At 41.3% G+C, this 25,217-nt stretch overlaps 1 protein-coding gene across 1 annotated transcript in view; it reads left to right on the forward strand.

Moving 5' to 3' along the window:
• The window catches only part of kcnh5a (potassium voltage-gated channel, subfamily H (eag-related), member 5a), a 136,948-nt gene that overhangs the window by 38,225 nt on the left and 73,506 nt on the right, over nucleotides 1-25,217 (forward strand). The window contains exons 7-8 of the mRNA XM_056264458.1: nucleotides 12,997-13,089; nucleotides 17,671-18,100. Coding sequence (XP_056120433.1) covers nucleotides 12,997-13,089; nucleotides 17,671-18,100 — 523 coding nt within the window. The remainder of the gene's footprint in view (nucleotides 1-12,996; nucleotides 13,090-17,670; nucleotides 18,101-25,217) is intronic.

The raw sequence follows: 25,217 nt of genomic DNA on the forward strand, positions 1-25,217 counted from the left end.
TAGCACGCACGGAGATGAAAAAGGTATGTATGGACTTATCTAACTCTGGGGGATACGGTGAATAGGCTAAAGTCCCAAAAAGTCGGAGTGTTCCTTTAAATGGGTTTGGTTACCGACTGAAAGAAAGTCATACAGGTTTGGAAAGACATGAGTGATTAAATGATGATCTATCCCTTTACATGTTCTTTAAGTAAATTATAGTGTACTACTATGATAATCTACACCTGTGTTTTGAGTGTAAAGCACTTCCAGTGCTCTTTTTGTACTTCTGTGTATTTGGAGTTCCCTTTCGTAGTCACTTCGAGTTACGTCGAATGACGACGGAATGGGGGTTTCGCTTAGAAACCTATCACCTTCTAGTGTTAAAAAACGAGCCAATGGCAAAGAAATGCCATGGGTCTGCGGAATTTGCTTAGCGTAACTCCGCCTCACCTCGTGGGTATATAAGAAAGAATGCTGTCAGAATGCAGACATGTTTCTGCTTCGGAGCCAAGAGGTCCTCTTCACTCCTGCAAGCCTGATTTCTTTGACTGTCATCGAGTGTCTTCGAGACGAGCAGCTCTCCAGTCTGTGTTGGTGCAAAGGCGTTTTCCAGCGAGATTCACATTCTTGCCTGCTGATCTGTGCAGTGGTCTGCATCCAGCGTGTGTGTTTCTCCCTGGCCACTTCAGCGCAGGCTGCTGAGCGTCCTCTCACAAAAGAGCTTGCACGGGCACGTCTTTTTCAAAATGTCTAGCCCGTGTGTTTCTGGGTGCGGTCGTTCCATTTCTCCCTCTGATGGGTATGATCGCTGCCTTGCGTGTTTGGGCTTAGAACACGCTAAGGCAGCTTTCATGGATGAGTCATGTTCTCACTGCGGGAACATTACCATCGCTGCGTTGAGATCGAGACTCCATGACCTTACTATAGGTAGAGTCCCCTCTGCCACACCCCGATCTTCCCCCTCCTCGAGAGCTGGTACTTCGGCTGGTGGCCAGGGTGATCTGAGGGTGACGGTGTGTAATACTGCCCAGACGATGCTTCCTCAGGCCACACCCCCCTCACCAGCGCAGCAACCCGCGAGATCCTTGGGTGGAGCCGCAGGACCGTCTTCGGATGTGCCTCGTGTCTCATTCGGGGCTCCAGAGGAGGATTTGATGTCAATCACCGCATCACAAAGCGAGCTGGAATCTTCTGGGGATGAAGATTCGGCTGTGCTGCCGCCCTCCGGGTTCCCAGCATTGTCCAAGTCTGATCTGGAACTGACAGCTATGCTCTCCCGGGCCGCTGCGAGCATCGGCTTAGCGTGGAACCCTCCACCCTGCCCTGAGCGCTCGCGGTTGGATGATTGGTTCTTGGGGGCTGCACGTGCTGACTCTTGTCAGCGCACCCCCCCCAGTTCCATTCTTCCCGGAGGTGCATGAGGAGGTCACGAGATCCTGGAAGGCCCCGTTGTCTTCCCGCGATCGTTCGGCGATGATGAGGCCACGGTGAAAGGGTACACTGGGGTTCCCCCTGTTGAGCGCTCTGTTGCGATGCAGTTGTATCCTCAGAGCGCTTCGACATGGTGTGGTGACCCAAAGCACCCCTCCAAAGCCTGTAGGTTCTCGTCTACCTTGGTCGCGAAGTCCTACAGAGCTGCGGGGAACGCCGTTGTCTCGCTGCATGCCATGGCCATCCTCCAGGTCTACCAGGCCAGGATGCTCAAGGACATGCACAAGGGTAGAGCTGACCAAGGGCTCTTTGATGAGCTGCGTGCCGCCACCGACCTCGCTCTCCGAGCGACGAAGGTGACCGCACGCTCCCTTGGTCAGGTGATGTCCACAGCTGTGGTCCAGGAACGACATCTGGCTTAACCTGGCCGATATACGGGATGCTGAGCGGACCCGTCTGCTCAACTCTCCCATATCCCAGGCAGGCCTATTCGGCAGCGCAGTCGAGGACTTTGCCCAAAAATTCTCGGCTGCCCAGAAACAGACTGAGGCTATCAAGCACATACTGCCCCGGCGGCCAGCTGCTGCCTCCACCCAGCCGCCGGCTCAGTCCACTCAGTCTGTTCGCCGCTGAGGACACCCTCCTGCGACCCCCGGCCCTCCCGCTCGGCCCCAGCAGCAGCCTTCACCCGTGGAGGTGGTCGCAGGAAGGTGTCTCAGTCCGCTCAAGCCCCGCCGCCCGTTAAACGCCAGGCCAAGTGGCGCTCCTGATGCGGCCAGCTCAGAGATAGGCTACAGTTTTGTCGAGGAGGTGGTAGCAGGGCCACTCCTTCCCCCGGTGGAGGGCCGGGGAAGAATCTTTTGTTCTCCCGGCCAGCGGCACCCCAATGTGGTTAATGACAGAACTGACTCACTCATCTCTGAGCCCCCAGAGTGTGCGGACGACAGTGCATGCCGCTTACGAGCCTCACCACTCTCGCTCCCCTCTCACACAGAGTTCTCGGATGACAGTGTGCGCCGCTTACGAGCCTCGCCACTGGCGTCTCCCTCTATCGCCAGACCCCTGTCAGACGAGACCCCAGTGGAACGCACGTCCTTCCCTGGTCTCCTCTGTCAGGACGCGGTCTATGACTGTGCTCCCACACAGGGACGCTATGCCTCCCCAGTCCGAGCCAGTCATACCGCCTCGCTGTCTCACCGAGGGTACGTCTGTGGTCCCCATGACCCCGCTGGTACAGTTTCTGGGAACCTGGCTTCAGCTTCCCAACCTGTCCCGCTGGGTCGCCAGGACCATCAGGCTCGGCTATGCGATTCAGTTCGCACGATCTCCTCCCCGTTACGGGGAGTCCGCTACACTATGGTCGGTGGCAATGCCCCTGTCATGCGTGCGGAAGTCGCTACCTTGTTGGCGAAAGGTGCGGTCGAGATTGTCCCTCCAGCCGAAATGAAGTCCGGGTTCTACAGCCCCTACTTCATTGTACCGAAGAAATCCGGTGGGTTACGGCCAATCCTGGACCTGCGCATTTTGAACCGATCCCTTCACAGGCTTCCGTTCAAAATGCTCACGGCCAAATGCATTTTCGAATGTGTTCAGCCACAGGATTGATTTACAGCGATCGACCTGAAGGACGCCTACTTTCATGTCTCCATTCTTCCTCGACACAGACCTTTCTTTGGTTTGCTTTCGAGGGGAAGGCATATCAGTACGTGGTTCTCCCCTTTGGGCTAGCCCTGTCTCCTCGCGTCTTTTATGAAGGTCGTCGAGGCAGCCCTTGTGCCGCTTCGGGCCGGTGTGCCCCTAGATCGAGTTTCCAGGCATGTTGTTGTCTCAACAGATGCCTCCACCACGGGTTGGGGTGCCATGTGCAATGGACATGCTGCCGCGGGCTCCTGGACAGGACCCCAGCACCTTCTGCATGTCAATTGCCTCGAGTTGCTGGCAGTATGATTGGCTCTGCACCGCTTCCATGTGTTGCTCAAAGACCAGCACGTACTAGTCCGTTCAGACAATATCGCGACAGTAGCGTACATCAACCGTCAGGGTTGTCTACGCTCCCGCCGTATGTCGCAACTCGCTCGTCACCTCCTCTTATGGAGTCAGAAGCATCTGAGGTCGCTTCGTGCTATTTACATTCCAGGAGACCTGAACTGTGCAGCCGACGAGCTCTCACGGATTCAGCCTCTCTCCGGCGAATGGCGACTCCATCCCCAGTCGGTTCAGCTGATTTGGGAACAGTTCGGGGACGCTCAGGTAGATCTGTTTGCCTCCCACGACTCTTCCCATTGCAGCCTGTTTTATTCCCTGACGGATGCACTGGTGCACAGCTGGCCGCAGGGCCTCCGCAAGTATGCGTTTCACCCAGTGAGCCTTCTCGCACAGACCCTGTGCAAGATCAGGGAGGACGAGGAGCAGGTCTTTTTGGTTGCGCCCCACTGGCCCACCCGGACCTGGTTCTCCGAACTTGTACTCCTCGCGACAGCACCTCCCTGGCCAATTCCTCTGAGGAAGGACCTCCTTTCTCAGGGACGGGGCACCCTATGGGACCCTCGTCCCGATCTTTGGAACCTCCACGTGTGGCTCCTGGACGGGACGAGGTAGGTTTGAGTACCCTACCACCAGCGGTGGTGGCTACCATCACTTCCGCTAGAGCATCGTCCACAAGACATGCCTATGCGTTGAAGTGGAACCTCTTCGTCAACTGGTGCTCTTCTCACCGAGAAGACCTCACAATATGCCCGATCAGTGTCGTGCTTTCCTTCCTGCAAGAAGGGTTGGAGCGAAGGCTGTCTCCCTCCACCCTGAAAGTTTATGTTGCCGCTATCGCCGCACATCATGTTGCAGTTTAGGGTAAGTCCATTGGGAAGCACTAGCTGGTCATCAGGTTCCTGAGAGGAGCGAGGAGACTGAATCCTCCTCGTCCTCCTCTCATACCCTCTTGGGACCCCTCTCAGTGGTGTTAACTGCCCTGCGGAGTGCTCCCTTCGAGCCCTTGCAATCAGTGGAGCTTAAGTTCCTGTCAATGAAGACAGCGCTTCTGGTTGCATTGGCCTCCATCAAGAGGGTAGGGGACCTGCAGGCATTTTCCGTTGACGAAGCGTGCCTGGAATTCGGGCCGGCTAACTCACGTGATCCTGAGACCCCGGCCTGAATATGTGCCCAAGGTTCCTACCACTCCCTTTCGGGACCAAGTGGTGAACCTGCAAGCGCTGCCCTCGGATGAGACGGACCCAGCCTTGGCACTGCTCTGTCCTGTACGCGCTCTCCGTGCTTACGTAGACAGAACGCAGTGTTTCAGGACCTCAGACCAGCTCTTTTACTGACATGGTGGGAAGCTGAAGGGAAAGGCTCTCTCCAAGCAAAGGTTGTCTCACTGGATAGTGGACGCCATTGCTTTGGCTTACCAGCAGCAAGGTCGTCCGTGCCCCCTTGGTGTGAAAGCCCACTCCACCCGGAGTGTGGCTTCCTCTTGGGCTCTAGCGCATGACGCCTCGCTAACAGACATCTGCAGAGCTGCAGACTGGGCGACACCTAACACATTCGCGAGACTCTATAATCTCCGAGTGGAGCCAGTGTCCTCTCGTGTACTCGCTTCAACTAGCCAGTAACCAGGATCCGCTCAGGTGTCTTCGCTTGCTCGCCATTCCACTCCACGGACTGGATACATGTGATATTCTCCTCAGGTGAGTTTCCCCGAGAAGCCCTGAGTTCCTCCCGCACTGTTGACGTCAACGCCAAGGTTATGCCCCCGGCAGCTTTCGCAGTTGGCTAGGTGCCTCCATGTGCATGGTCCCCCCGCTGGGTGACCCCCCACGTGTGTATTTCCACTGTAAGCCTCCTTGAGCATGTGTCTTTCTCTAGGCAAGCCACCTTGCCACTCCTGGAGTTGAAAGATTCCACCCTACGGGCTGGATACTCCAGTGTTCTTCCGTATGCTACCCCCTCTCGGGCCATACGTGTATTCCTAAGACCTCCCTTCGGGCAGCCATGGTTGCTTATCTCTACTGAGATATGCTTCCCAGTGTACCTTGGTAATCCTGTGTTAAGTGGGAGTCCTTCGTCCGTGCCAGTCTCACGACAGGGAGCTCACACTTACGCAGGGCACTGGAAGACAGCTGAGAGGTAGCATGATTAGACTGGTACCCCCATTTCGTCGTCATTCGACGTAACTCGAAGTGACTACGAAAGGGAACGTCTCGCTTACGTATGTAACCCTCGTTCCCTGAGTAGGGAACGGAGACGTTACATCTTCCTGCCACCTCAGCTGTTCCGCTGGAACGCCGAGCTCAGTCTTGGCTCCTCAGCAGGGAAACATGTCTGCATTCTGCCAGCGTTCTTCCATATATACCCACGAGCTGGGGCGGAGTTACGCTATGCAAATTCCGCAGACCCATGGCATTTCTTTGCCATTGGCTCGTTTTTTAACACTTTTTTAAGGTGATAGGCTTCTAAGCGAAACCCCCATTTCGTCGTCATTCGACATAACGTCTCCGCTCCCTACTCAGGGAACGAAGGTTACATACGTAACCGAGATGTTCTTCTGCAGGATCTGCTGGAGATTTTACTCGCCATATTTTTTTATCTGTCCTGTCTGGAGGCATCAGTCCAGCTAATATTAGAGTGCTGAGAAGGAAGTGATCATCCGAAAAACTTTAAATGGGCACAAGCGTCCTAATGGATGTAGGTTGAATTGGGCTACTGTGGACATTCAGAATAAAATATGATTCTCCGTTAAGCTTCTTTACATTATTCATCTCCATATGCATGGTATGATATATTTATCCAATAAAATACCTATTCGGCTTCCTACTGGTGCCCATAAGTTCATGGTTGCCCAGGCAACAGGCATCCTCTCCCATTGTGGTGATGTTGATGGAATGCATTAGTCTCTGCATCATTGGAACACAATGAAGTCCCAAAACTGCCCTGATCTCAGTGAAGTGTTCCTGTGTCATCTGGGACTGAGCAGGCACTGCTCTGTCACTCTTGATATGGTTGAAATCTGCATGTACAGTTCAGCTAAGGTTACATCTCAGATACTTGGTCTGTAGTTAAAATAGGGGAGATTAAATGTTTGTTTGTGCGGCTGCTTTATTTCCTTAAGCTTAGTGATAATTCTGTGATCAAGCACAACTCGTATTACACTTTTAGTGAGATAGTGTATTGGACTATACAGCGGGAATGTTTTGGGTGTTATGTTCAATAGGTTTTGGGATTTTTTTTAGTTTACCATAATTTAAGGAATATTTTTTATTTTATTTATTTAACCCTTATTTAACCAGGGAAACCCTTTGAGAACAAGTCTCTTTTACGAAGGAGCCCTGGCCAAGAAGGCCGCAATAAAAGTTCCACATAAAATACAAAATATAATAAATACAATAAACATACAAGACATAATACATTAACAATACAATGAATCAGCCACGCTTAAAAAAAAAAAAAAAAAAAAAAATACAATGGCCTTACAACAGTTAGAAATACATGTAAAAAATTACAATACAATAGACTTATCCTAATTTGGGAAGCAGGGACAGGTGCCCATTGTGCCTGCTTCCCGATACTTTACTAGCCTCTTAAAGTGACCAAAGGAGACCAAGCTATCAAGTTTTAAGTCATTCTGTAACAGGTTCCACGCTGATGGGGCAGAAATTCTAAATGCTTGCTTCCCTAACTCTGTTCGGGCCCTAGGCACAATCATGTGGAGATTATCATTAGACCGCAGAGAGCGAATGCTGGCCTTGAAGGACATAAGCCTACATAAATAAGGCGGCAATGTCCCAATAATAGATTTGTATATAAACAATCGCCACCGGGTTAGCCTGCGCTGAGCAAGGGAGGGCCACTGGACCAGATCATACAGAGTGCAACAATGTGTAAGGTGTTTGCACCCTGTAATGAATCTCAGTGCACCATGATAAACTGAATCCAGTTGGTGCAAATATTTATTCGGGGCGTGCATATATAAAAAATCACCATAATCAATAAGAGACAGAAAAGTAGCCTCGACCAATTTCTTCCTTGTTACAAGAGAAAAGAAGGCCCTATTCCTAAAATAGAACCCAAGCTTTAACCTAAGTTTCCGGGCTAAACTTTGGATATGAGCCTTAAAAGTCAAATGTTCATCAAGTAAAAGCCCTAAGTACTTATACTCAGCCACACGCTCTATTAGATTTCCCTGCAGGGTTACAACGTTCGGAGGGATAGCTGTGGAGTTCCTATTATTTGAGAACAAGACTGTCTTTGTTTTGTTTGCATTCAACACAAGCTTTGAGTCAAAAAGCCAAGATTGTACAACGTCAAAGGCATCCTGCAGGTACTGAAAAGTCTGGTGAAGGGTTTCTCCACAACTGTAAATAATTGTGTCATCAGCATAAAAATGAAACAGAGCATTATGGACATTTGAACCAAGATCATTTACATAAATGGTAAATAAAAGTGGGCCCAGCACCGATCCCTGAGGAACCCCTGATACAACTTGTAAGAAACCTGAAGAAATACCGTCAAAGGTGACACACTGAGTCCTATCTGAGAGATAATTTTCAAACCAACCAACTGCAATATAATGAAATCCAAAGAAATACACTCAAGTTTAAAATCAAACAAAATTACAGCCACTTGTGTGTTGTAATCTTTGGAGTGGAAGATGTTGTTAAATAATTATTTTTTTCTATAAAAGTACTGTGTTTGCAAGTTTCAGAGCCCATGCTATTCTTACACCTTATGTCATTGTCTTGTCAAAAAACAGCCACCAGTTATTAAAAAGTTATGATTTGAGCGTTAAGCCCCCGCCCCAGAAACCAATAAGCTGAGGTGAAAAACTTGTAATGTAATATCAAAGACTTTTTTAATTTTATTTCATTGAGCAATATAGCAACTCGATACTGCAAAAAATGGTTTCTTGAACCTATGCTGCTGTAAATAACCATTTAAGAAACTTTATTATTAATAGTGTGAGGAGATGATCTCGTTCTAAGACAGCTTTAGATTAAGTTTTAATAAAGAAGGAAACCGATCAAGATAGATAATTAAAAGGATAGAGAACAGAGGAGAAATAGAATAAAGCAATAAGCCCCGCGAAGCTGTGATTTACGGTGAATTTAGAACAGCTAAGGGGCGTTGTTAGGCATGACGCGGAGCTGAGTTTTTATAAAACGGTTACTCCATAAAAATATTCATTTTAATATTTATTTTATTCATAAAATAAACACCAGCAACAAAAAATACAACGTTATAACATTTATTCCTCCGCCAAGCAATGTAGTTCCAAATAGGTTGCCAAGCAACACATGCAGCAACCGGCAGCATCAAAGAATCACAAACGGCAGTTGCGCAGTAATACTAACGTAATGCGGCAGGTCACAGGTGTATGTTTGTTGAGTAATTTACAACGGCTTCGAACGCGGCTCAACCAGATCAGAATCAAGGACCAGAACTATCCGTTTTATAAAATTTGATTGATCAAACTCAAAAGCATTAGGTAATTTAGGGAGGGAATAAAAGAAATGTTGAGTAAAACATCATATGCCAATGTGTTTATATTGTGCATACTGAATACATTTACCAGCAGAGAGTGTTTTTATGAAAGCTGATGGTCTCTGACACAGCTGCTGTTGAAATGTTATACCTAGTTTTTTCAGCTGACCCCTGATGAATTCTGTTTTGTCTCCCAAACCTGAAACAAACCACAATCTCAACAGGAGACTTGTTGAGCTGGCAGACGTTATTGCTAGATACTGAGCCCTGAAAACCAAAGAGGGTTTTGAGGATGGCAGTGCATTTTTATCAACACTAAAAGTAATTAGTATTTCAGTAACTAATAAACTAATAAAAATATATTTCATATTTTTATTATAATAATCATGTTGAAATAATGTAATGTCTTACCCCATTGGCCAACTTTGTTTTGTTTTAAGCAGAAAAGTTTGCTAAACCTGGGAAAACAAATTACCAATGGGAAAAGAAAACATATATGGATAAAAGTAATCAAAATATAAATTATATTATTTAAGAATCTTTTTTATTAGATTTTAAATTACAAAAATACTGACTGAAGAATTATTTGCGGTTTATTAAATGCTCTTAAATGCCTTTGAAACTTTAGCAAACAGAAAACTTGTGATGTCACTAACAATAAAAAAAATCGGTAACACTTTACAAGACGGTTCCATTAGTTAACATTAGTTAATACATTAGTTAACAACTAACCATGAACAACATCTCTGTTCAGCTATAGTTAATATTTGTTAACGTTAACTCACACATATACTAATGCATCAATTCACGTTAACAGCACAATTAAGTTAACATTAGTTAATGCATTAGTTAACATGAACTAACCATGAATAACAACTCTGTTCAGCATTAGTTATTAAAATTTGTTAACGTTAACTCACACATGTACTAATGCATCAATTCACATTAACAGCACAGTTAGTTAACATTAGTTAATGCATTAGTTAGCATGAACTAACCATGAACAATGCCTGTAAATAGCCTTACTGTTCTGTAAGGTTAACTTACTGTACATTTTTACATTAGTTTACGTAGCAGTTGACACACACTAAGTGTGAGCATTTCTAACTCACCAAGTTACCCTAAATGTAAAAATACTGTTGTGTACCTTATCGACACTCTTTTATAAGGCATTGATTTGTTGGTAAACATAATTCTACAGCATAAAAATACTGTATGTTGTTCATGTTTATACGCACTTTACTATCAATACTTGCATTCAAATAAGTATTTATTAATGGATTGAGTGAAAAGTGTACACTATTTCAACATTAACTGATGTGTTACTAACATTTGTAGACTCTTTATTAACATTAATTACCATTAATAAAGCATTTATTAATGGAATTTATTAACCTTATTGCAAAGTGTACACTATTCAACATTAACTGATGTGTTACTAACATTTGTAGACTCTTTATTGACATGACTTACCATTAATAAAGAATTTATTAATGGAATTTATAAACCTTATTGTAAAGTGTACACTATTCAACATTAACTGATGTGTTACTACCATTTGTTTTCCGCTGAAGCATTATGTTTACCAACAAATCAATGCCTTATGAAAGAGTGTTGATAAGGTAGACAACAGTATTTTTACATTTACATGGTGAGTTAGAAATGTTCATACTTAGTGTGTGTCAACTGCTACATAAACTAATGTAAAAATGTACAGTAAGTTAACCTTACAAAACAGTAAAGCTATTTACAGGCATTGTTCATGGTTAGTTCATGTTAACTAATGCATTAACTAATGTTAACTAACCGGGCTATTAATGTGAATTGATGCATTAGTACATGTGTGAGTTAACGTTAACAAATATTAACTAATGCTGAACAGAGATGTTGTTCATGGTTAGTTCATGTTAACTAATGGAACCTTATTGTAAAGTGTTACCAAAAAGGCTGCTCATAATGAATAAAACAATTTTAAAAAAATTCTGCTCATAATAAAATGCTGCAAAGTGTGTTATAAATATTTGAAGGCACGGGCAGTTGACAAGAGTGCAACTGTCTGTCATGGGGATTGATGTGCAACTGTCAGATGTTTTCCTATGAGCTGGAGCCTGTTCTGTCTGTGTGTCCCCGTCTATGGCTATTCTGGTCTCTTGACTTGTGTTGTAAAATACTTGCTCTTTTTCTGCATATATTATAGGGATATATATAATAAATGAAAATTCTGCCATGTACACGCCCTCATCTTGTTCCAAACTTTCTTTCTTTTGTGGAAAATAAAAGGAAATTAAGAAGCTCTTACACTTAGGAAGTAGCTCTCCAATATTTTGTTATATGCCTCCAGACACAATAACAAATATGTATATATTTAAGGAGTATAATCGCACTCCTTTCTTATATACTGTATAGTTCTTATGTCTGGAGGCATATAACAAAACATTATATATACACTCACCGGCCACTTTATTAGGTACCCCATGCTAGTAACGGGTTGGACCCCCTTTTGCCTTCAGAACTGCCTCAATTCTTCGTGGCATAGATTCAACAAGGTGCTGGAAGCATTCCTCAGGGAGTTTGGTCCATATTGACATGATGGCATCACACAGTTGCCGCAGATTTGTCGGCTGCACATCCATGATGCGAATCTCCCGTTCCACCACATCCCAAAGATGCTCTATTGGGTTGAGATCTGGTGACTGTGGAGGCCATTTTAGTACAGTGAACTCATTGTCATGTTCAAGAAACCAATTTGAAATGATTAGAGCTTTGTGACATGGTGGAAGTAGCCATCAGAGGATGGGTACATGGTGGCCATAAAGGGATGGACATGGTCAGAAACAATGCTCAGGTAGGCCGTGGCATTTAAACGATGCCCAATTGACACTAAGGGGCCTAAAGTGTGCCAGGAAAACATCCCCCACACCATTACACCACCACCACCAGCCTGCACAGTGGTAACAAGGCATGATGGTTCCATGTTCTCATTCTGTTTACGCCAAATTCTGACTCTAACATCTGAATGTCTCAACAGAAATCGAGACTCATCAGACCAGGCAACATTTTTCCAGTCTTCAACTGTTCAATTTTGGTGAGCTCTTGCAAATTGTAGCCTCTTTTTCCTATTTGTAGTGGAGATGAGTGGTACCCGGTGGAGTCTTCTGCTGTTGTAGCCCATCCGCCTCAAGGTTGTGCGTGTTGTGGCTTCACAAATGCTTTGCTGCATACCTCGGTTGTAACGAGTGGTTATTTCAGTCACTGTTGCCCTTCTATCAGCTCGAACCAGTCTGGCCATTCTCCTCTGACCTCTGGCATCAACAAGGCATTTCCGCCCACAGAACTGCCGCTCACTGGATGTTTTTTCTTTTTCGGACCATTCTCTGTAAACCCTAGAGATGGTTGTGCGTGAAAATCCCAGTAGATTAGCAGTTTCTGAAATACTCAGACCAGCCCTTCTGGCACCAACAATCATGCCACGTTCAAAGTCACTCAAATCAACTTTCTTCCCCATACTGATGCTCGGTTTGAACTGCAGGAGATTGTCTTGACCATGTCTACATGCCTAAATGCACTGAGTTGCCGCCATGTGATTGGCTGCTTAGAAATTAAGTGTTAACGAGCAGTTGGACAGGTGTACCTAATAAAGTGGCCGGTGAGTGTATACACATTTTGGGGCTTGACAGTCACTATATACTTGGTGATTGTATAGTTTTTGTTCTATGGAAAAGAGCAATATGCACATTCTGATATATATCTTTTTTTTCCCACAAAATAAAGTCATATACGTTTGAATATGAAGGTGAGTGAGTGATGACAAAATTCTCAAGTGAACTATTCCTTTAATCATTTCACACTATCCATTGTTCAGAAGGTGTATACATCATCAATTGTTGTTATATGACACTTGTTATATAACGCTTGTGTTTTTGTAGCATCTTGATTTGCTTACAGCTGCTGTTCTGTACTAATTACTTTGACACGTTCAGTGTGCTGCTGTACAGATCTAATATCTGTAAATGGGTCTCTTGAATCCTGAAGTCCATCTCTGAGCTTATTACATGCATGCGCCAGTGCAGTTTGGCGTGATGCGAAACGTCTGCCTCTGTCTTTCTGACTTAGGATCCCATTGTAGACTCTTCTGCGGTGGGCCACTTGCCATCTACAGCCCACTCTTCACGCAACGCCACACGTGCGGAGGACTCGGTGTTGCCTGTAAGTTCGCACTCCTTTCTTGTGTTGTTTATGGCCCTTCTGCACCATTTTCTAATTTGTACTGCAGTTCAGTAACCTCTCCCCTATTCAATGTTGAGCAGAGATGCACTAATGGCTCTCTAATTTATGCTAATGTTGCTCTGAATGCTGCACCCCTTAGTGTGTTTGTTTATCTAAAGTGATTTTAGATGCAAGTCAATTCAAATTAGATGGCCCAAGCTTCATTCTCCATGCCCTGACACACACAACCACACACAACATGTTTCACCAATAGGCTTTAATGTTTCTTTTCCATTATCCCATGTTATGGGGTTGTCACATCTAACTGAACATTTATGAGCACACATAACCTTCTAATGTTCACACCCTTTCAGCTATTCATCTGTTTGGCCTTAAAGACAAAGACAAAAAAACGTTATGGTTTTCTAAATGCTACATAAGCACAGTTGCAAATTAGATATAGGCCCTCAAAATGATAAATGACTTGTAAAAGTATCCATTAGGAGCTGCTCTGCCTGGGGAGTTGACTGTGTTGGCAAAATTTGCATCAGTTTTTTTGCTAGCGTAATAAAAGCCTTAGGTTTTCATGCAATATTGCAGAATGAACACATCTATTTTTACCTTCCTTCCTCCGTGTCAGTGTCTAGGGAAAATTGCTCCTTTCAGGAACATAAAGCATGTTTGAAAATTAGCCTTTTGATTATGTGACGACTGGAACAAAAAAGCAGAAATCCTCAGTGGAGGAAATGCTAATTAAACCTGTGAGGTACATATCACGGTCACTATTTATAAACAGTTCTGGGCTGACTGTCCAAAGCTGTTGAGGATGCAACAGTATACTTACTTCTCACCCCCTCATTTTCACTCTGCCAGCTTAAAAAGTGAATTCCATCAAGTGTCTGCAGAGAACGTGTTGTTCTATTTTTTCCTCCAGATAACCTACCAGTTGTCCTCTCTCTGGAAGATAGGACTAAAACATTTAGGATCAATTACAAAGTTCTATACGTACTTCTGCTCTCTCATGTTTATTCAATATTTCATTCATATTTATTCATCTTTTTTAATAAAGTTATTGAATATTTATTTTTTCATTTTCTACATTATAAAGTTGTAAAGCCTAAATTCAGTTGTAGCATTTAAGTCTGCTTTCGTTTTTAAGTGTTTTATATATTATTATTTTTTTTGTATGCAATATACGGATTTTTAATGTCGGATATTCATTGGTTATTGGCCATAATATAAATATCTAGTTAAGCCATGAATTCTAGAGTGTGCAGGCTGATAGGTACTTTACATGCAGTCAGTAAGCAATCACATCATTACCACATGGCATAAGCTGATTGGCCTCTGCTGATCCTGCAGCCAATGAGATTGCTTGTTCAACATATCAGAGTTCCTCTAAAACCCTCCACCTCCCCCCAGCTCCACATGCCTAGAGCTGCAAGTTTATTTATGCAGCAACAGCACTTCTCACATGCTCACAGCAGCGTGTCTGTGAATCTATCGTACCGGTAGTACTGGTACCAGTCGGTACTAGAAAAAAAAGTTAACACCAACAAGAGTTCTTCAGTGCCAGGTATATTTGGTACACGCTGATATGTTTGTACTCTCGTTCATGTTTGTTTGAGCGCTCTCTGAGTGTCAAAGGTTTCTATTTACACCATGTTTTTATAAGTTTGAGCATTGTAGCCAATCACAATCATATCTGTTGAGCGTGTGAACACAAGTTTGTTCAACTTGAGCTGCATGTGCGGGAATCCTTACATTATAACCAACAAAGTGCAAACACAATGTAAATAAGACATTTATTGTACAATTAAGACAGCCTTTTTATTATAACGGGTGTTTTCACGAAAGTTCAAAATTCAGTGAGCTTGCGATTTAGAGATTGACAGCCTTAGTGATTATAAAGGGATGGCTATGCTCTTGCTTTCTGTTTATTACCCATTCACAATCTGAATACAAGTTTAGTTTTGGATGCCACTAAGTACACTGCAAAGTTTCTGGATTGAAAACTGTATTTTAATGCGCGATTGAATCGGAAACTGCCATGATTGACAGTGATAACCAATGGACAGGATAAAATGAGACAATTTAAAAAAAAAACTTAATTCAGCAGTTTTTGCTCTGGTTACCAAAATTGGTACAGAGAACTGCAAATATTTACTGGTATTGGTACCAACTACTGAAATTTTGGTACCGTGTCAACCTTAGTAGCAAGTCAATACTAGCAGATCTAGTCCACCAAGGCCAAATACATTAACATTTCCATATTCATTAACATGCTAAAACTATTTTGAGAGTTATGATTGAAATAAATATAATTATGGCTTGATATAATATATTATAAACAATTATCAAAACTATTGTATTGACTAGAATTGTAATATTGGTGTGACCCTAATTTTCAGCTTCACTGGAACGAGTCTTTCATTTTCACTGGGAGTGACTGCGACCACTGGTGATGCTAAGCAATCTAAGCAAAAACTACAACCAGTAAGAGAGTGCAAGCAGTTGTCATGTGATCTGATTCCTGATACACTTTAATATTGCATTTGTATAGAAACGCCTACTAGAAAGCAAACTCCAGTGATTACACCTCTGTCACTGTGACCCTTTCTTAGTGGCCCTTTATAATTGTAGCACTTTCGTTTAACCCCATATTTAGTCTAGATCTTACCCCAAATTCCTTGCAAAAAATGTCTGCATATTTTACGTAGGCCTACCAATGAGTTAATGCTGTATTTGTGTACGTTAAGAAAAATCTAACAAATATATGTTAATCAGAGTGGTCTTTCTTTTTCTTTAAAGACCTATAATCTGCATTGGCCTGAAGTTGACAAGCAATGTTTAAGCTTTTGTTCAAAGGAATACAGTGCAAGTGTGGGCGTAGCTGAGTGAAAGCATCCTCTTTATTTTGCTTTCAGAGCCAAAAAAACTATTTATTTCACCCTTTAATGACACAGACTAGACAACATGCATCCATACTATTAGCTGTTATCTTTCATAAGCTTAAAAGAATTTGCCTGATCAATAAAACAACTTTGTTCACTCATGAGATCTAAGATTCTCTTTGGATGTGCCCTGTTGAGTTGTAGGATCAGTCAAGGAACCTAGCTATCCATTTTCTCCTGCTCCTCTGACATGAAAGGTGTCTGATCAAAGTGGCTATAGGCTAAAAGAGCAGGTCTCTGAAGCTACATGACACCCATCAACATGGAATTATTCATGTTCAAGTGAACATGGAAGATCTTACTTTGAAATCCACACCTGGCTTTTTAAAGTCATGATCTGTATTAACTAAGCCTTTCAAGTGTACCTTATGAATATAAGCCTATTTATATGTGCCTACATACATACTACTTTACGTTTAGGTTTGTAAGCTTTTTTTAAACGCAGATTGTTTTTTTTTTCAGTCTGATATGTTTGTTGCACACAGGCATGTAATCTTCCAAACCTGTGCAAAAATGTGCTGCATATCCACCTTATTTGTGTTATGGGTGTAACTTCCGTTAAGCTGTAAACAATCAGTGAAAGGCTCACTCTATGAACGCAATACGTTAAAAAAGTGTCACAGTGAGATTACATTAATCTACTCACCCCAAAAGAAAGCAGCGACTGAAAGAGCTCTTGCCATAGATATTCTTGTTATAACATGTCATGTTAAAATACCAAGTAGGCTATAACGTTATTCTCGTGAAAATAAGTAATGAAGGACAATTGACAGCTCATCCAGTCAAACTGACGGATCAGCTTTATTTGTAGGGCAACCTTATGATTTGAAATGATTCTTTTCTGCTTTTTTGAATGGAAGTTCCCCAAACCGGAAGTGCCACCCATAATTAAAAACGCAGTAAGTTCGTCAGGAATAAGGTGGATAAGTAAAATGTAAAAAAAAGTTCTTAATGCTCTTTTTTTTGTCTTGATCTATTCATTTATTTAAAAATACATAAATGTATTTTGCTACATACAATGACTTGAATACAACTCTTCTAAAAATAACATAATTCATTTTTAAATTATAATTAATTGGAATAATTTTTAGAGTCATTAAGTCAAAAATAAGGGGGATACAACTACCCAGATATCATAATGGAAAAAAAAAAGTAAAAGTAAAATACTTGCAAAGGTAAAGTTGGCTAGTTTGGGTTAGTTCTTTTATTATTATTTCTTATAAAAACAGTAAAGCAGTTTAAAAAAATATTATAATTACAATTTATTAATTTATTATTATTATTAAATATTATTTGATATATGGCGTTTGCCGAAGTCATTTGATGCGACCAGTCTGTAGTAACATGCGGGGAAAATATAAAACATAAAATTATAGAGAGAACCTGCAGACCTTGTCATTTCATGAAATAAATTCCATGTATACCCACCGAAATACATAATATTCATGAATTAATAGGTCATATTTTGTGGAAAAAAAAAGTACCTTTTGAAAATTAGGATTAAGGTGTGCACACTTGCATGTATTCATGGCAGATCTGCTTAGTCTTACTTTGGTGTTATTTTTTCTTTTGTCTGTAGGTCAGCTAGTTTTAACATGTTCTTACCATCTCTCTTTTTCTTTGCCAGGGTCTCAGCAGCCTGTTCAGCTCATTGAAAGTGGTGCGTTTACTACGCCTGGGTCGAGTGGCACGTAAACTGGACCACTATCTGGAATACGGTGCTGCTGTATTAGTTTTACTGGTGTGTGTCTTTGGCCTGGTGGCACATTGGCTGGCCTGCATCTGGTACAGCATTGGAGATTACGAGGTCATCGATGAGGCCACCAACAGCATCAAGACGGACAGCTGGCTTTATCAGTTAGCTAACAGCATTGGCATGCCATACCGCTACAATGCCAGCGGTTCTGGCCAGTGGGAGGGTGGTCCCAGTAAGCACACGCTCTACATATCATCACTCTATTTCACCATGACAAGTCTCACCACCATTGGCTTTGGGAACATTGCACCAACTACAGACGGGGAGAAGATCTTCTCTGTGGCCATGATGATGGTGGGCTGTAAGTATCACTAAATGGTTTCCTTGCTTTCATGCTTCATCAGAAAGTTGGTTAATGCATGGACATTAGGAATGTGCGATATCTTGGTGTCGTACCAGTTATTGGCAAATATTAGAGATGTTTTGGGTAATGCTCAATATTGTATATTTAATTGGACATGGTAATTTTTGATTGCCTTTGCCATCTTCTAACACTCACTTAAATTTAATGTTTAAAAACTTCAAAGCTGCAGTCCGTAACTTTTTTTGTGTTTAAAATTGACAAAATTTTGGCGCGAGTACATCATGAATCCTTTTTCCAAACCGTGTTTTTGTATTATCCTGAATCACTACGGTACTCCTATAATACGTATTTTATATTCTGGCAAATTTAGACCGGTCGGGTCGTACCACTGCGGAGTAGCCCAGTACGTGTGTGACTCGTCATAGACATAAACAGAGAGAAGTAGCTCCTGCTACAATGTTCTTCCGCAAGACTCATGCAGTTCTGTTTATTAAGCGCTAGAGCGCCAAAAGTTACGGACTGCAGCTTTAACAAAGGAATATCCATTTTTCATACTGTACATTGGGTCAGAATAAACTTAAAATACAGCTAAATTAACCTATAGCATTTAAAATAACTGATTTTAGTTTTTAATATTTTATTTTGTATTTCTTTAGACAAAATAGTGTAGAATTTGATACTGGCCAATTGTGAAATATTGGCCAGAATTTTAATATCAGTGCATCCTGTACGGTTTAAGCTAATCTTTTCAGTTGGGAATACGCTTCAATTAGCATCAGCGGAGTGCTTATTATATTCTCACCAATCAGCGCATGTCAGCAAACTTTAAGTGGAGTTTAAAAGCATTGCAGACACATTGATAGGTATCATATAACATCATATAATTTAATATAAAATAATTTTCTGCCCTTGCAGAATTTCTGTTTAGAAAAACATTTGCATCATGTCCTAATATGACCTGCGATGCATCTTAGAAAACATTTCCTGAAACTTCTCTCTCTAAGCTGCTACATTTCATCAAAAATGAATAAGCTTGTGCAGGCTTTAAACCTCCTCAGACTGTAACACCGCACTTTGCTCTTCGTCACCTAATCACTTGCTGTTATCTTCAGAGTTCTCCAAGGATCTTAAGTATTGTAGCAGTGCATGTCAGCTTTTGAGTTACAGAGAGCAGTTCCATCAGTAATCCTTTAGAGATCCACAGGTCTAACAGATAGCATGAGATAGTAAACTAAGCTGTGACTATAGCTTTTGGCTGAGATGGTGAGTGGTAGGCAGCCAGGAGTGAGTCAGTAGGGAATAATGGCGCTGATTAATACATCATTTAGGAAGAGACATATTGTGCAATACTTCTGACTAATTAAATGGCAGTTAGATTACAGTTCAAGGTGAAGTGTGTAATTTTTTTGACGCTAATATACTACCTTCTACAGTATACCAGTTTAAGATGCAGAGACAACCGAGTCAGCCTTTTTCAAAACATCACTGCAAAAAAAAAAAAAAAAAGTGTTTCTGTCTAGTTTTCTAAAATATCTAAACATCCTTACAAGATAAATAGAATTCAACAAAATAAATTGACATAAAAAAACCCACATCCATTAATTTATCCAAACCGCTTGTAGGGTCGCTGGGATCTTTTAGCAAGCAGTCTTTATTCCATGAACACACACACTTTTATTCCAGATAATCCAAACTTATTTATTTATAAAATTTACTACAGTTCTTTAGATTCATTTCTTTAAAAAATGTCAATATATTAGGGTTGTAATTATACCCTTATGTCACGATTCAATACATATCACAAACTGAACTCACGATATAATATTATTGTGATACTCCAAGACATATAGTAAAAGGTTAACAAAAAATGCACAGTTGATTAAAATGCTAAATTTGGTATTGGGTGTGTAAATGAATTGGCTTGGACTTGGTGCTGTAACCCAATGCACAGGACAATGGTGACACCAGAATAAAAATATGATTCTGAAGCTAAAAGTACAGAATTATTTTAGACGAACATGTTTGCACTCTGTCACTGGCTAGATATATTTAAAAGAATGTAGGCCACTTTTTACTGGCAACATAAGACATTTGGCATTATCAGGACCCACAAATATTCCCCCATTGCATTATTATACATTATAGCCTATTCAACATTATACACTGTATAGTAGTTTAATGCAGTACTGACACTAAAACTCTGTAAACCGGAATTTTTTCGCGCACAGAAATTTTCATTTTGGGTGAACTATACACAATACATATTGTCACTATTCACAATACATATTGATACATTATTGTATTGCGATTGTGACACGATATATTGTTACACCCCTACAAAATATATTTGAGCAGTGATTGCTGTTTATTTTAATAGTATGACACTTGTGGCTCAGTATGTGGTGTGAGATTTCATTTTTAAACTTTCAGTGATGAGTGTCACTAGTAGCGCAGAAATTACATGCTTCAGCTTTAAAGTTTTAATTAGAAAGCTGACTAAAGTTTAATTTGGCAGACTCTAGCTTATAAAGCACAGCTGGCTTCAGATCAGAATTAGCGGTAGTGGGCCGCAGTGCTAATCATTTCCTGATGTGAAGTAGTGCAGTGCTTGCTGTTGGTTTATTGCTTGGTTGTTATTGAGTTTCTTGTCATACTTCTCTATGCGAACACAAATGACAGCAGATGGGGAGAAAGTATTGTGTTTGTGGATTTATCTCACAGTGCTACAATATGGTGCATAGCGTGGTATTCTGTTTGTACTACATTAGCCAAATCCTATACTAAATTGTGATGAAGCAGACATTTTGCATTAATGAACCGTATGAATTCATAAAGACCAGCGGATTTACAGAAACTGAGTTTAATTGCCTGTTCACAGAGTCATATTTGTGCTAATCACGGACGTGTGGATGTTCTTTTTCTGTGGTCTTGTAGAATAAATGTTTAATGCATGGTATGAATGGGACTGGATTTATATCTGTAGAATTGCCATTAGACTAATCACCATGGCACAGCCAGCTGTGCTGACCTGGCCCTTTTTATTTACACTGTTTTTTACACTGTTAAAGAGTTGGATTCCCTTGATAAACATGGACAAAGTTAAAAAAAATTAAGTTGTACGTTTGATTGAGTATTTCTGTTCTCAAAATACTCCTTCCTGGTTGTCACAAGTTTCGGAAAGTTTTTTTCGAGTATGGGCGCGCATGACGTCAGATGCGCCGGGATTTCCTTATACGGTCCTAAGGGCACTTCTCTCGGAAGGGCGCGCGCGCAGCTGTAGAGCGATAGCCGTAACATATGCCCATCAAAGCGCTGTGCATCGGCTGCGCTGCAATATGTCACCAAAGAAGTGTGTTTTCGGTTGCCAAGGCAAGACAACACTGCACAGATTCCCAAAGAATCAAGCGTTAAGGGACCAGTGGATGGAGTTTGTTTTTCCAGAACATCAACACAGTTGTGCAAGTGTTCTTGTTTGTTCCATGCATTTCGAGGATGACTTTTTTTATAAACAAGGCCCAGTTCGGAGCCGGATTTGCTAATCGTTTAGTTCTCAAGGATGGAGCAGTCCCAACACTAAAGGTTAACGGTCTTGCGTTGGAACCAGCAGGCGGTGAGTAGAACTGCTTCAAATATCTGTGTGTGTCTATCGGCGTGTAACTTAAAGGTATTGTAGGTAGGAATTTTATAAAAAACTTTTTTCCAAGTTTGTTTAAACTTTCTATATGTATCAATGCATAATTAAAATGTAAGTACTCTGATAAAAAGAGTATAAAAATCGAGTGACTCTAGACCGTTTAATCTGCACTAAACACAGCTCATTATTTCCATCCGGGACGAAACAAAGGATTTGCTTAGGCAACTGTCTATCTCTCGCAACCATGGCAACCACCCTTTTGCCACACAGGACCTGCCCACTTGCGCGTACCCGTTTGATTTGAGGAATTCAAGAGGCACGGAACCGAGGAATAGCAAAACAATGGCAGAGAAAGACCAATCAAAATTCACATATGCAGTTCGCGAAGGCAAACCAGCCAAAAAAAGGAAGACAGTAACGTTACTAGAAAAGGTAATGAACAAAAAGTATTTGGATAAACAACGATTTATCTGTCCTCGAGCTGACGATGCGGTACTTGTCTCTGGAGAGTGATTATCAGATAGTCCTCATCAGAGTCAACAATGCTTTCATCATGGAAACTCTTACATGCAGAACACCATAGCCTATATGTTATGAATCTTTCACGAAATTCATCTTCATCATCACAGTGTAAATGATGGCAATGGAAAAACGTGTATCATGCAACCAGTTTTTAGCTTTGCCTTATAGATAACTAGCTCGTTAGCGAATCAATAAATATATATTTTAAACTTTACTAATATCAATATGCTAGCTTGATAGTGAGTACAAAAATAAATCTTATTTGTTTATCTTCATAATGATAAAGTTAAAAAATTTTTATTACATGTGATTAGGGATGGGACGATTACCGGTTTCACGATAAACCACGATAAAATGTCCTGGCGGTTAGTATTATCGTTTAAAATTTAATTATCATAAAAACCGTGTTTGATTATCGTGATTTTGAAAACTCGCGGTAAATCCTGTCCAGACAGAATCAGTCTGACGCAGGCGCGCAGATGCAATGTTGTTTTTTTGCGCGAGAAGACATGGCGGAAGGCAGTGACAGCGCACGGGAGATTTTTCAGCCATTAAAGAGGACAAAATCGGAGGTATGGTCGTATTTTGGCTATTACAAGAGTCCCAAGGGCAATTTAATCGAGGATGGGCACCCTTTCTGCAAATCTTGCAAGAGGAAAGTCGCTGCAAAAGGGGGAAATCTGCTAAGTCATCTAACGTTACGTGACAACCACCCACTGAGTTAATTTTTACCTTAATACCACAACTAACTTGGGTAAATAATTAGACAAATTTATTGGAGATCAATTATTTCATTATCTCACTTGTAATTATTGCAAAGCTTCCGCGAAGAGAAAAGTTTTACAGCAAGTGGATTTGAGCCAGACGAACGAACATATTCAAACTATTAAGGGTGACATTTAAGGGATAATGTATTGTATTCATTCATAGTAAACTTATTACAGTTTTATTTTTTATTTTTTTTTACCACAGAAATAATTTCAGGGACATGAAATATTGAATTGTGGTTAACTTAATGTTTTTAAATCTTACCGGTTTATAAATCCATTATACAAGTTACAGTGTCCAAATCAATCATAAAGTAAATGTGATCACTACAACAATATTGTAGTAGTATTAATACTAAATTACTCTGATTTAATTTTCAATACAATCAAAACTGAGACGCAAGACATACACATTTGAATGAAACCAGAGATTGCGTCCACGGTGCTCCGAGACATGGATGTGCGCTGTGTAGTGCGTTGCTATTTACAACAGTCATTATAAGTATTCCAGTAGTTAAGTCACCCTGACCCAACCAACATATTTTGTTCATTTAAGTGTGTGTGCGTGCGTGCGCGCGCGTGTGTGTGTGAGAGAGAGAGAGAGAAAGTGATTTATTATTTATTAATAGCCTAATAATAATATTCAGTCATACACACATCCATAAGTGTTATTATCATTATTAATGATAGGGTTTAATGACGAGTTCATTAAAACCTGCACTAGGAAAACTTATACCTCTCACTCTCAGGGCTCCATGTTAATGTTAATGTTAATATAATGTTTATGCTTAAAAAAGTGCATATAGCTGCTAATTGTATTTTTTGTTTGTTGATTTTCAAATGTTTTCAGGGTGAGCATCAGTTCTTTTTGAACATTTCCATCTCATTTTAACAAAACCGTGATAATATTGATAATCGTGATAACTTTGGTCACTATAATCGTGATATGAAATTTTCATACCGTCCCATCCCTACATGTGATTCTGACATGATGTCACTACATGCACTGCGCTCCTTCCTCTCCGCTCGTCTCAGGGAAATAATGCGTCTTCAGCTCAGCGGTCGGAGTCGCGAGTTCATGTGTTTTGGGGGCGTGGCTTTGGAAGGAGCCCAGAAGGGAGGGGGTGGAGTGAATGGAAATAATGAGCTGTCTTTAAAACAGTCGTGAGAGGTCTACAGACACTCGATTTTTATACTTTCTTTTTCAGAGTACTTACATTCAAATTATGCATTGATATATACAGAAAGTTTAAACAAATTAGGAAAAGAGTTTTTTTTTTTATAAAAATCCTACCTACAATACCTTTAAGCACAGCAAGTAGGCTAAACAACATGATCACGTATAGTATCGCGCGCTCGTGATTATTTAGCTCCGCCCACACGGGACGCCTCCACCCGCTCGGCTTTTTCCGAGACTCGGTACAGCCTATCTTTCTTTTATAAATATAATAAAACTAAAGACTTTTTGGAGATATGATCGATGCAATATTACTCTATAGGTACTCAAGATTAACATGAGATTGACTGAAACTGAGTGTTTCACCCCCCCTTTAAGTGAAACATAGAGCTACAGTTTTGACTCTTGTTCTTCTCCTTTGTTGCATAAATCTGTTCTTCTTTTTTAAAATGTAAATCCTGGGCTTCTAGGCTTGCTAAGGTTCTATGTATCTTTGTGGGACTGAGAGAGAGCAATTAGGACTGCTAATTGCTGCCCTTAAAGGGACAGTTCATCCATCATTACTCATGTTGTTCCAAAGCCATATGACATTTATTCTATGGAATTATTCTATGATTATATTCATTGCATATGTTCACTTCCAGTGAGCTGTTATCTTGAAAATTTCTGTCAGTTATTAGAACTCTGAATTGTGAATAAATCAATCACAAATTTTGATTCTGTTTCTTAATTATTATTTTAAATGATTTTTACTGTTATAGTATATATTCATGAAAAATGCTGGCGGTGGCTGACAACTTAAAGGGGTCATATAATGCCATTTTTGTACAAGTTAATATGAATGTTTAGGGTCTAAATGAAAACTTTGTAATATACTTTTATTCTTATATTCTCATTAGTATTTTCAAAAAACACTCATTTTACATGGTCAAAAACAGCTCTGTTTTCAGCACGCCGTTTCAGTGCATATGCCTTTAAATGATAATGAGCGTCGCTCACTCCCCCCTCTGTTCT

Source organism: Rhinichthys klamathensis, unplaced genomic scaffold (assembly GCF_029890125.1).
Source record: "Rhinichthys klamathensis goyatoka isolate OS25496 unplaced genomic scaffold, OSU_Roscu_1.1 h1tg000221l_1, whole genome shotgun sequence".
Taxonomy (NCBI): domain Eukaryota; kingdom Metazoa; phylum Chordata; class Actinopteri; order Cypriniformes; family Leuciscidae; genus Rhinichthys; species Rhinichthys klamathensis.